Genomic DNA, 14,502 nt, shown 5'->3' on the forward strand with positions numbered 1-14,502 from the left:
TAAGCTTCCCAAATAGAATCAATAAAGGAAACTTACGCCATTAGAGCGGACAGGAAATGACGAATTTGGCTTCTATTTTCAAACTCCAATAAGGCGGGCGGAGGAAGTCACGATGAATGCAAATTTTGAATTGTGGTAAGGCTTATATCAGCTAGTGGAGAGCAATGCAAACCCTGGGAGATGATTAATCTGCTCCCCTGGAGGGCATCAGACGAGCCACAAGGAACAGAGATGATATAGGGAGTGGCAGAGATGATATAGAGAGTGGCAGAGATGATATAGAGAGTGGCAGCGATGATATAGAGAGTGGCAGCGATGATATAGAGAGTGGCAGAGACAAGCCACAAGGGGCAGGGATGATATAGAGAGTGGCAGAGACAAGCCACAAGGGGCAGGGATGATATAGAGAGTGGCAGAGACAAGCCACAAGGGGCAGAGATGATATAGAGAGTGGCAGAGACAAGCCACAAGGGGCAGGGATGATATAGAGAGTGGCAGAGACAAGCCACAAGGGGCAGGGATGATATAGAGAGTGGCAGAGACAAGCCACAAGGGGCAGAGATGATATAGAGAGTGGCAGAGACAAGCCACAAGGGGCAGGGATGATATAGAGAGTGGCAGAGATGATATAGAGAGTGGCAGAGACAAGCCACAAGGGGCAGAGATGATATAGAGAGTGGCAGAGACAAGCCACAAGGGGCAGGGATGATATAGAGAGTGGCAGAGACAAGCCACAAGGGGCAGAGATGATATAGAGAGTGGCAGAGACAAGCCACAAGGGGCAGGGATGATATAGAGAGTGGCAGAGATGATATAGAGAGTAGCAGAGACAAGCCACAAGGGGCAGAGATATAGAGAGTGGCAGAGACAAGCCACAAGGGCAGAGATGATATAGAGAGTGGCAGAGACAAGCCACAAGGGGCAGGGATGATATAGAGAGTGGCAGAGATGATATAGAGAGTGGCAGAGACAAGCCACAAGGGGCAGGGATGATATAGTGGCAGAGACAAGCCACAAGGGGCAGGGATGATATAGAGAGTGGCAGAGACAAGCCACAAGGGGCAGGGATGATATAGAGAGTGGCAGAGACAAGCCACAAGGGGCAGGGATGATATAGAGAGTGGCAGAGACAAGCCACAAGGGGCAGGGATGATATAGAGAGTGGCAGAGACAAGCCACAAGGGGCAGGGATGATATAGAGAGTGGCAGAGACAACAAGACAGAAGGGGACAGGACCCTAGACATCACCGACCCTACCCACATTCCCCTAGATTAATTAACCAGCCAGCGCTCAGCAGCGAATGAGAATGAGACTAAGAAAAAGAGAAATAATGACAGAGAAAGAACGCCGGCAGTGTTAGGGTACACACACAGAAATAGACAGAAACAGTCTCACATATCGACAGAGATGGACTGTCTTACAGAAAATAAACACTACAAATCTAAGCACGTTGATGTAAACATAGAACAGCTGCAGTATAGGAAGTCTCCATACTATTGCTAATGATTTAGTTACAGGTTCAAAAGCCAGAACCAAAGAAAATGTAAATGACGTATCACAAAGTCATGTTACTCAATAAAGTATAGCTTATTATTGACTAGTAAAGTTTATTTATTTATTTATTTATTTATTTATTTATTTATATACATGTATATATATATTTATATATATATACATTTATATATATTTATCGAAACATCAGAGAACTCCTTGAAAACGTATTACTACACTAAAGCACTCGGATTTCTCCTTTATCTTAACTTGTGGATACTTTCGGAAAAACCCGGATCTATCAATGTATACTAGTATACATGTATAGTATACATGTTTTTACATCTAGAACTTCTCAATTTTTTCGCGGAATATTTATGTTGTGAGATGTAGTCTTGTATACCTTGGATGAAGTCTACTGTAATTTTTGATCTCTCCTGTAGCATGTTTATCTGCAAACAAACGTTATCTGCAAAAACGTTATCTGCAAACAACGTTATCTGCAAACAACGTATCTGCAAACAAGGTTATCTGCAAACAAACGTTATCTTCAAACACACGTTATCTGCAAACAACGTTATCTGCAAGCAACGTTATCTGCAAACAACGTTATCTGCAAACAACGTTATCTGCAAAAAACGTTATCTGCAAACAAACGATACCTGCAAACAACGTTTTCTGCAAACAAACGATACCTGCAAACAAACGATATCTGCAAACAAACGTTATCTGCAAACAACGTTATCTGCAAACAATGACAACAAAAACGTCGCCCCCGAAGATAAAACCCAAACAATCCAACTACCCTTCTACTCCTGTGGGAAATTAATAGTTCCGTTCCCCCAACCAAATTCATCATCTCTAACAATGATTTCTTTGTCTTTTTTCCCAATAAAGCCCCGTATTTCGAGGCATAAAAACGACCCAATAGCCTGTAAGGATATTTTTGCTGTATTTTTTTTCCATATTTCATTAAAAACTATTGAAACTAATGGTAAAGTGGTTTTGTAGCAGTCCGGTCTCTTAAGGTTTTTCCAATGTCAAGAAAATGGTCAATTTAAAGTGGTCTCTCCTAACCTACCAGAGGACCCAAAACAGAAAACGGGAAAGGACGTTATTTTCGCCAGCCGCATCCATTTCCTAGTACGCATAATTTTTGGCTTTCTGTACAGCCCGTCCTCTTAAAAATAACGTCACTTTTGGCTCGTATGCGCACTATGGCCAAATTTGGACATAATTTGAAATGAAATCGACCCACAAAAGTGACGTACTGTTCCGTTTTCTATTTGAGTCGTCCGGCTTACTCGGTAAGGTTAGAAGAGGAAACTTTTCATTAACGTTTTTCATAACGTTTTGAAACTTTATGAGAATTTCCTGCCCACCTAACCTATCAGAGGACCCTTAACTTACTGTTGAAAAAAAATCCAATTATTTCATTTTTTTTTTCATTTTCAAATTATGTCCATATTCGGCCATACGGGCAACGGCCAAAAGCAACGTTCTTTTTAAGAGGACAGGGGTCTATTTGTAGGGGAAAAACATGTGATTTTCTGCATGTGGATACAGTATTTATATTCTGTTGGTGGTGGACCCAAAATATGATATTTCGGTATCCGGCGCAGGTATACCTGAGTATATACAGAGTGTATACTTTGAAACGGTGTATGGAATTCATTTTTTGTCGGGGACTGTCCTTATACGTCTGTTATAGGGTCCTGCCTTAATGTATCTCATATATGTCATATCTCCTCTTTAACAGGTGTGAAGGGCAGCGATACAGGGACTGTACCGCTGACCTTGTAATTCACGTCCTCTGGCCAGTCTTCCTTCTTCACCCCGCCTGTGTGTGCCGCCCACTCCTATAACACTCCTATAACACTCCTATAACACCGCCCATCCCTATAACACCGCCCACTCCTATAACACCGCCCACTCCTATAACACCGCGCACTCCTATAACACCTCCCACTCCTATAACACCGCCCACTCCTATAACACCGCGCACTCCTATAACACCTCCCACTCCTATAACACCGCCCACTCCTATAACACCGCCCATCCCTATAGCACCGCCCACTCCTATAGCACCGCCCACTCCTATAGCACCGCCTACCCCTATAACACTGGGCGCAATATTGCACTACTTTCATACAGAAACAAAACAAACAAAAATGGAAATACAGGGAGTTATGATGAGAGTTTAGAAGGGGGTGTGGGAGGGGGGGTGGGGGTGGGGGTGTGGGAGGGGGGGGCGTGTTTACACACACGGGGCCAGTCAGACTCCCCCCTCCCCCCCCCCCCAAGGACACTCACGCTAATGTTAAGATCAGTAGGATGGTGACCCAGTCCTCACCTCATCCACATCTTCTTTGCTGCTTCTGCTCCTTCTGATTCTTCTTCTTATTATTCTCCTTCTCCGTCAACAAAAATAAACTTGGAGCGTTAATTTTGCAATACGCGGATAAAGATTTTCTACCCCAACGAGCAGTGAAACGTACGTAATGGCGCGTCGCGGTAAATATGCTCGAGTGCCTCTTGAGTGCCTCTAGAGTGCGTGCACTGGGATCCCCCTTAGTGGACACTAAGCCCGCTAGGACACATGGGGCCTCAGTGCCCACCTGGCACTGAGGCCTCAAAGTACCAGAGAAGCACCCCTATGACTGCTGAAGGTGCAAACTGGATGTTCCACAATGTTGAATACTTCATACTCAAAACTCTGCTGCAGGTTTGATGAGATATGATGAGGCGCCATCACCCCTGACACGAATACGTCAGTGGATCTGGCCGCTGGTATGCAGTAGCAGCTAGCCAGCAATCCCCCCAATCATCATGAACGAAAGGGATGTAGCCGAGGGAGAGAGCGTGATACCAAGAGTTTATCTTCGATACAAATACCTTGAGGTTACCTTGAGGAGCTTAGCGTCCCCGCGGCCCGGTCGTCGACCAGGCCTCCTGGCTGGTCGACGTTCGACGTTGATCATACCCATGGAGATTCGGAATGGAAACAAGAGGAGAGGAGAGGAGGTGCAGATCAGCGGTGAGAGGGTGAAGGACCTTTACTACTCAGGGGAGCCGGTCGGCCGAGCGGACAGCACGCTGGACTTGTGATCCTGTGGTCCTGGGTTCGATCCCAGGTGCCGGCGAGAAACAATGGGCAGAGTTTCTTTCACCCTATGCCCCTGTTACCTAGCAGTAAAATAGGTACCTGGGTGTTAGTCAGCTGTCACGGGCTGCTTCCTGGGGGTGGAGGCCTGGTCGAGGACCGGGCCGCGGGGACACTAAAGCCCCGAAATCATCTCAAGATAAAGAAGATAACCTCTATCTAATACTGTGACCACCTAAGAGACACTAGCAAACATCAGTAGTATAACAAACCCAAAAAGTATTAGGAATTAGAACACTGTCAAATATAGGTATTGTTTTTTAACAGAATTCCTCACTTTTGCACCTGCAAGATAGCGCAAGTCTAAAGTTTCTTGTCTAAATTTCTCTTATTTGATATGAAATGTTCACTTTAAGAGTTAAGCAGGTCCCAGCTGCGTGCAAGTGACAAGATAAACAACCCAGCGGCTGTTCATCCTACTCGAGGGATGCTGTACAATGCTGCAATGTCCGTGTGTTCACTCACAGGATGAGTCATGCTAACCAATAAACTCGCCCTTTGGCCAAAATAAAACAAAAACCACCAGAGTTGCGACTATCGTGCTGAAAAATGTAATGTGGGGACGGTTATCTTGAGGTTATCTTGAGATGATTTTGGGGCTTAGCGTCCCCGCGGCCCGGTCCTCGACCAGGGCCGCGGTTTGATTGACGGATTGATGGTCTTGAGAATGTTGATGGCTGAGCGTCTTATGTTGTGGCTGTCACCTTCTGGTTGTCCATGAACGTTTAAGACTTTGATGTACTGACCAGTCCAACCAAAACTGGGAGTGAGGGGCTATCACTATTTTTGTATTTTTTTATAAACACGAAGGTACAAAAATAGACTACTTCTCATTCCTGTTAGCAGGCACAGAGAAATCCCGTCCCATAGCATGTTAAGCCTTACTCTACAATCATGCCTCTAATTACTGCTGGGTGAACTGGGGCAAACCGTTTAGTATTGGTTCCAAGCTAACTATTCCTTAACTAAGGCTCGAACCCAAACGAAATCGGTTGTGAGGTACGGGGCCAGTGTCCTCTTTTTCCATCTCTCTCCTATACTTCAAATTTATGCACTGAGAGAGAGGAGAGAGAGAGAGAGACAGTGAGAGAGAGAGAGAGAGAGAGAGAGACAGTGAGAGAGAGAGAGAGAGAGAGAGAGAGAGAGAGAGAGAGAGAGAGAGAGAGAGAGAGAGAGAGAGAGAGAGAGAGAGAGAGAGAGAGAGAGAGAGAGAGAGACAGAGACAGAGACAGAGAGAGAGAGAGAGAGAGAGAGAGAGAGAGAGAGAGAGAGAGAGAGAGAGAGAGAGAGAGAGAGACAGAGACAGAGACAGAGACAGAGACAGAGAGAGAGAGAGAGAGAGAGAGAGACAGAGAGAGAGAGAACAAGAATACCGTCACGCCAAATTAGTTTGTGTGGTCTTGTGGATGATGGGAAGACTCGCGGGACAATGAGTTTCCCAAGAGGTCAACACCTCCTGAAATTCAAAGTTTCAAGAGAAACTTGAAATTTTGAAAATTCAAAGAAAAGTTTCTGCTCGTCACAGGTCAATAATATTAGCAAGACAATAATAATAATATTAATTACAATAATAATAATAATAATAATAATTCAAATTATTATTATTACAGTGTTCTGTCAAAAACATTATATTTTTATAATATAAGTATATATATTCCATATACAGTGTTCTGTCAAAAACAGCACATAGGGTTGGTTACATCTGAAATTTTAATTTGTAATACCCATATATTTGGTATTTTTTACATCTTCATTCAAGCCCTACGACATTGAAATAAGATTCTCCATTATTATTATTATTATTGAGTAAGACCGTAGGAGCCGTGATGACGATTCGAACCTATGCGGTGGGTGTTCTCACGCACACGCTCTAGTCAAGTTTATATTTTTACCCTAGTTTACTCGCTAATTATTATTATTATTATTGAAAATTATTTTGAAGCAATGGGGTGACTTGGACCAATGTTCTGGTGATTCACAGCTGCCTTAACTGACTCTGCCACGATGGTACAAATGTCGACCATCCCGGAACTCTACTGAATTCCCTGGTGGGTCTGGAGGCCCCGAACTGGAGCCCAACCAGGGTGTTACAGTCGACGCGAACATTATTACACGACCTGATTATGGACCACGACGAACCAAATCGTTGTCGTTTCTCCATCTTCTGATGTGTGATTTCATCATCAAATTCTATGGGAATCGAACAGAGAAAAAACTTGGGGGGGGAGGTTGTCTTGAAATGATTTCGGGGCTTTAGTGTCCCCGCGGCCCGGTCCTCGACCAGGCCTCCACCCCCAGGAAGCAGCCCTTGACAGCTGACTAACTCCCAGGTACCTATTTACTGCTAGGTAACAGGAGCATCAGGGTGAAAGAAACTCTGCTCATTCTTTCTCGCCGGCGCCCGGGATCGAACCCGGGACCACAGAATGACGCGTCTAGTGTTCTGTCCGCTCAGCCACCGGCCACCGGTAGGGGGGATAATCTTACTCCAACCTGTCATCAAAAGCCCATACAAACAAAAAATTAATCAGCTTCATTCGTTGAGCTGACTAATATAAGAACTGCCTTTAGCAATCTGAACAAAGAGTTGTTCAGAATCTTGTTTGTCGTTAAAGATCAATTCTGAAATATGCAGTATCAGCATGGAGTCCTCATCGCCTTAAACACAAAACGAAGCTGAAGAAGATTCAGAGGTACGCCACTAGAGTAGGCCCAGAGCTGAGAGGAGCGAGCTACGAGGAAAGACTACAGGAGTTAAACCTCACGTCACTGAGAGACAAAATAATCAGGGGGATACATGATTACCACATACGAAATACTCAGGAAAATAGGCTGTTCGTGATAGAACACGAACAAGGGGACACAGATGGAAACTAAGTGCCCAAATGAGCCACAGAGACATTAGAAAGAATTTTTCAGTGTCAGAGTTGTGAATAGTTGGAATGCGCCAAGAAGTGAAGTGATGGAGGCAAACTCCATACACAGATTTAAATGTAGATACGACAGAGCCCAACAGGCTCTTAAACATATACGCCAGTCGATTAAGAGGCGGGACCCAAGAGCCGTGGCTTATCCCTCCGCAAATACCACTAGGCGAGTACACCAAGAGCTCCCATAATCCACAATAAGATGATCGGCAGAACCCAAACCAGATTACCTCACACAGGACGCTGCCTCAATAGCCAGCAGAACGTATCATTGATAAAATAAAATCCTTTTCCTCCCTTACCATACGTTAATCTTACAATCCACTTATCCGGCACGCTGGACTCTATCCACCTACGTCTTCAAATGTTACCAAGAAAGTCTCATGGACTTGCCCTCATGTCTCATGCACTTGCCCTCATGTCTCATGCCCTCCGTCCTGTTGACTCAAATATATATATATAAAGGTTGCTGATATTACCTGCCTACGCGTACACGTTTGATGCACTCGACCTTCTACCAACACAAACAGGTTGATTAAACAAGTTACTCGTTATATCAATATATCAGAGAAATCAATCAGTGGCTGGTGGAGCGTGAAGTCGGACCTTAGAGGCGAGGCCTAATTTGCATCAAAGAAGAGAAACTGAATGATTCAGCAGATATTTGAGGTGAAGGATTGTTGATACTTCTTCAAACTTTTTCGCCAATCTCCATTTCTTCATTCTTTCCCTCCACTTCTCTTCTTCCCCCACTTCTCTCCACACCTCTCTTATCATATTACTCTTTCATCGCACTTTGAAGCTTTCTTCAAAGATCGGAGCCTCCTACGATCGTCGGTGCCTGTGATTACTGTCGTATCTTTCACTATGTCTTGGTGATTCAGGATGGTGTTGTGGTGTTGAGAATGTTGCTTAATACCTCCGTCTTGCAAGTGATGTGTAGGACGTCTACTCTAGACTTTCTCCACCCTCCAGATGGCAGAAGATATTTGTGTACATTGGAAAATATCCAAAATAAACTTAATAATAGTCACAATGCTGTTGTGTTTAATGTATATAATATATATATATATATATATATATATATATATATATATATATATATATATATATATATATATATATATGTATATATATATATATATATATATATATATATATATATATATATATATATATATATATATATATATATATATACTATCTTCGATTGTTCCCATGTAAAAAATAGCGAACAACACTCCTAAGGGAGAACCCATTGCTACTCCGTCTATTAGTAGATACATGTCACCATGCGGACTGATAAAAGGAGGTTCCTTTGTTCATGCCTCGAGAAGGCTCTTCAAGTGTGGCTCGGGTATGTCTAATTTGGGAGTGCTCTCGTCTCTGTATACTCTGTCCAGTATCATCTCTATGGTGGTGTCGACCGGGACGTTGGTATATAGGGATTCGACGTCCAGTGAAGCAATAATTCCATCGGGCTGTGTAGTTTTGATTATTTCTAGGAAATCTGCTGATGATTGTAGACTATAGTTGCTAGGAGTGTACGGAGTTAATAGTTCGTTAAGTCTTTTGGTCAGGTGGTAGGTTGGAGTTGGTATTTGGCTGATTAATGGGCGTAGTGGGTTTCCTGGTAATGTGTCTTTACATTTCCTTAGGCATATCCTAAGCCATAGTTGCCTTGGAGTTTGCCGAAATGCCTCGAGATATATATATATATATATATATATATATATATATATATATATATATATATATATATATATATATATATATATATATATATATATATATACATATATATATATATATACATATATATATATATATATATATATATATATATATATATATATATATAACAATGTCAGACCACGGAGGAAAATGAAACAGGAATTTCCTTAAGTACTTTCGTATATTAAATACATCTTCAGAAGGAATTTCCTTCTGAAGATGTATTTAATATACGAAAGTACTTAAGGAAATTCCTGTTTCATTTTCCTCCGTGGTCTGACATTGTCACATTCTTAATCACGTGTTTATTTTCGTGATATACACACACACACATATATATATATATATATATATATATATATATATATATATATATATATATATATATACATATATAATATATATATATATATATATATATATATATACATATATAATATATATATATATATATATATATATATATATATATATATATATATATATATATATATATATATATATATATATATATATATATATATAACTCTCTCTCTTCCTCCGTCTCTCTCTCTCACACACTCTCACTCCTACAACAGGCGAGCAAGTATCGATCTAGTTCCCCGGAGGAGGTGGAGAAACAGAGAAGGCCAAGGCGGGTGTTGGGGAAGAGATGTTGCAAGCATCACCCCGGGTAACGGAGAAGTGAAGCTGCAAGCAACTCCCCCGCTGCCTTCTCCAGAGATGGCCACCCCTTGCCTCTTAAAGTTCAAGTACTGTCACACCACCACAGCTATATATACGTCATTCATTTATAATATTTAAAGTGAGTTTCGGGTTTCATATCTCACTACACACAGCGCCTGAGACTCGCAGTAAGCCACATCAGCGGTGTGCGTGACGGTCTCCTCAGCAGCAGCAGCAGGAGCAGCAGGAGCAGCAGCAGCAGTCGTCCAGCTCCCTGGTATAACAGATATGCTAACCCGGCTTAGTCACCAGTCAAGGTGGGCCGCTCCGCCTCTCTGTGATAGCTAAACTGGGGATCACACTCAAGAGACACGCAAACGCTTGTCTCATGTGTGCTGGAGGGCCTCGGGAACAGTGTCTGCGGTACTCACTAGAGGGCCTCAAGCGCAGTGTCTCTTGCTAACTCAAGGCCCTCGGGAAGAGTGTCACGAGCTGGAATGAACTGGAGCTCTGGCTCTTTGGCCCCGCCTCTCAACTGTCAATCAACTGGTGTGCAGATTCTGGAGTCCAATTGGGTTTAATCAAATCTTTATTTGAAACTGTATATGGAATTTATTTTGTCGGGGACTGGTAGCCTGTGTATATATATACTTTAAGCTCGTATCGAGGTCCTCCTCACCCCTTGCAAGGTCGAACTACTGATTCAACAGTATCTTTACTCTCGGATGTGTAAGTGTATGTGTATGTGTGTATGTGTGTGTGTGTGTGTGTGTGTGTGTGTGTGTGTGTGTGTGTGTGTGTGTGTGTGTGTGTATGTGTGTGTGTGTGTGTGTGTGTGTGTGTGTATGTGTGTGTGTGTGTGTGTGTGTGTGTGTGTGTGTGTGTGTGTACTCACCTAGTTGTGCTTGCGGGGGTTGAGCTCTGGCTCTTTGGTCCCACCTTTGTGTGTGTGTGTGTGTGTGTGTGTGTGTGTGTGTGTGTGTGTGTGTGTGTGTGTGTGTGTGTGTGTGTGTGTGTGTGTGTGTGTGTTTCGGATATCCTTGAGCAGCACACAGCAAGAAAAATAAGGACTATTACGACTCAAACTCCCTTCGACAATACTGTATTTTGATTATCCTGGACTCGACAACATTTCCGGGAGCCACCTATTAATCCCGTGGAAAGAGCGAGAGGGCAATCAGCCCGAGAGACTCTGGACAGTGTCTTTGTTCTTTTTGTCAGGGTCTGTGAACCTCGCGAGAGAGAGAGAGAGAGAGAGAGAGAGAGAGAGAGAGAGAGAGAGAGAGAGAGAGAGAGAGAGAGAGAGAGAGAGAGAGAGAGAAGGGAAGCGAAATATCAGTTGAAGCGCCAAGCGACTATATAGCACTGGGAAGGGGGGTCAGGATTTGGGATGGGATTGAGGGAAGGAATGGTGTCCAACCACTTCAGACGGTCGGGAATTGAACGCCGACCTGCATGAAGCGAGACCGGCGCTTTACCGTCCATCCCAAGTGGTTGGAGAGAGAGAGAGAGAGAGAGAGAGAGAGAGAGAGAGAGAGAGAGAGAGAGAGAGAGAGAGAGAGAGAGAGAGAGAGAGAGAGAGAGAGAGAGAGAGTGAATAAAATACAAGGAGAAATACGTGAAAATAGTAAAGTCCAATTTTATATAATTATTAATTTCTTACAACGCCCAACACATTAACAAAATTACTTTAAGAAGAAATAAAACATAAAAATATTCCACACGACTTGTTTCTAAAACATTCTGGATTTATTTAGAAAACTCATATAAAACATGACTGTTTTTTTTGTGTGACCTTGAAGAGCAAATCCTAAATTAAATATAATGAGACAAGAGATTTACCAAATTTTGGAAATTCGTAGAGTATTTTTAACCAGTGAATAACGAGTAATATTTACACAAACTCTTTAATAACTAAGGTCTGGACGCGTATCTTGTTAAATTGTTGTGTGTGTCTCAAGTATTTCTTATCTTTACTAAGACTAGTGTTATTCTAACTAGTCTTTTTCTATCTATTATTAAATTAGATAGAGAGCTATTCTACCCATTTTTTAAACTACTTAAGACTACTAAAACATTACTGTTTCAACTAGTGCAACAAAGAGACTTAGACTGCAACGATAATAGTGCAATTAGTGTAAATAAAATTACTGTTTATGGAGAAGGTTATTTCCATAAACAGTAAGTTTATTTACACTAATTACATGCAACTGGTGATTCACCTACTGCCACTACTGCTTCTGTAACCAATGTTACTGCTTCAACTTGTACTCCTCCTAGTACTAATACTACAATTGGTACATCGAATACTGCTACAATTGCTCCCACTAATGCTTCTACCATTCCTGATACCACTACAATATCAGTAGTAGTACAATAATGTAGAATGTAGAACACTGTAGAATGTAATGTACAGTGAATACTACAACAACATTCTATCATTCTCTTTAGTTCATACGAACATGCAAATAAATTATGCAATTAATATACAATGTTCTTCTCCCTGGCCACTCCCTACCCCCCTGGTCTCTATCCTCCCTCAGACACCATCCCCTTCCTCCCTTCTAGGAAGGATAGGGGATCCCTTCTCACCTATCCCTGACCTCTCCCTAGGAACATACTTTCTCTCTCTCCCCACCGTCCCTCCCAACGACATTCCCAAACCCATAATAAAACGCAAAATAAAACTGTATCTCACATGTTTTATTCTTTCTGTAATGTTCCGCTTAAAAATACTCCATTTTTATATGCATGCTGCGACAGCGGACAAATGTGTTATTCAGTTCCTGGCCGCCAGGGGCACGATACTCCGGCAACTACAAAAAAAAAAATTGTCGAAAAACAAAACTTTATCAGAATAGTTGCTCATATTTTCATTAGATATTTGTTTTGGTGTGAGCGTAGCTTGGCTGACACCATAGCAGGCGCGGCGGCGGGGGAAGAGGAAGTCACGTTGTTAAAATGTTGTTAAAAGATTCGCTACCTGGAACAAAAAGTTCCAAGTAACACGGGCTATGGTGAGCCCGTAGATAGTTATATGGGAACTCACAAGGGAAGGGAACGGAACTATCAGGAGAAAGAAAGAGAGAGAGATATAATTATCAGGGGAAAGCGCCAAGCCATTACGACTATATAGCCCTTGGAAGGGATCAGGCTTTGGGACTGGACGGGGGGAAAGGAATGGTGCCCAACCACTTAGACGGTCGAGGAGCATCTTAGAAACTAAAAACGTATTGACACTGCGGTTATTAAATTACAAATGGTCCCACTGGCTTGCTTGTGGTGCGTCTTGTCGTGTCAATACGGCAATATTGCTCCTAAATGGATAAAGAGTCCAACTCTTTACACAATACAGTCATGACCATACAGAATACAGAGTTTATATAATACAGTCAGAGAACACAGAATGAAGCCAAAGCTTACAAGACATAGCCGGAGCTTACCTAATACAGCCAGAGCTTACTTACAACAGACAGATCTTACAAAATACAGCCAGAGTTTACATAATACATCCAGAACTTACATAATACAGCCAGAACGTACAAAATACAGCCAGAGCTTACAAAATAGTACAGCCAGATCTTACAGGTGTGAGACTTGCCGACTAGGCTCGCAGACGCTCACAATTCCTCTTCTGTTTTTTTTTTAATTTAAAACGTTTGTAATTTTCGCCAAAATGAAACTATTTGTGTGCCTTAAAGTACTGCTGGGGGCCAGATTCACGAAGCAGTTACGCAAGTACTTACGAACGTGTACATCTTTCCTCAATCTTTGACGGCTTTGGTTACATTTATTAAACAGTTTACAAGCATGAAAACTTCCCAATCAACTGTTGTTATTGTTATAAACAGCCTCCTGGTGCTTCGGAGCTCATTAACTGTTTAATAATTGTAAACAAAGCCGCCAAAGATTGAGAAAAGATGTACAGGTTCGTAAGTGTTTGCGTAACTGCTTCGTGAATCTGGCCCCTGGTCTTTATGACCTTATGATCGGGGTATCCAATCCGTTCTCGCACTTGCTTACTGTCAATATTGGCTTATTTAATAAGTGCATATGTGACATACTAATTAATTGTGAATATTTTAGTTTACCTTGAAAAGCTTCATAGAAAACACCGACCTCACCTAACCTTCTTAGTATGTTAAGATAAGCATCTTATTGCTTCTTAATTACAATTATTACTTAACCTATACCATTGATAGGTTAAGTAATAATTGTAAATAAGAAGCAACAAGATGCTTATCTTAACATACTAAGAAGGTTAGGTGAGGTCGGTGTTTTCTATGAAGCTTTTCAAGGTAAACTAAAATATTCACAATTAATTAGTATGTCACATATGCACTTATTAAATAAGCCAATATTGACTGTAAGCAAGTGCGAGAACGGATTGGGGTATCACAACGTCAGGATCTTGACCTCTTAGCTTTGCAGCATTGCAACCCTGACTGCTAAACCTTGCAACGCTGGTTCTAATTTATGATCTTTGCAAAATTAAGACCTTAACATCGGAACCTTGCAAC

At 42.0% G+C, this 14,502-nt stretch overlaps 1 protein-coding gene across 1 annotated transcript in view; it reads left to right on the forward strand.

Annotated features, from left to right (window-relative positions):
• The window catches only part of LOC138371166 (dynein heavy chain-like), a 7,404-nt gene extending 7,039 nt beyond the window's left edge, over positions 1-365 (forward strand). Inside the window, exon 6 of the mRNA XM_069336000.1 lies at positions 204-365. Within this exon, the coding sequence (XP_069192101.1) occupies positions 204-365 (162 nt within the window). The remainder of the gene's footprint in view (positions 1-203) is intronic.
• Positions 366-14,502: the final 14,137 nt, after the last annotated feature.

The sequence above is a fragment of the Procambarus clarkii genome, chromosome 35 (genome assembly GCF_040958095.1).
Source record: "Procambarus clarkii isolate CNS0578487 chromosome 35, FALCON_Pclarkii_2.0, whole genome shotgun sequence".
NCBI lineage: Eukaryota > Metazoa > Arthropoda > Malacostraca > Decapoda > Cambaridae > Procambarus > Procambarus clarkii.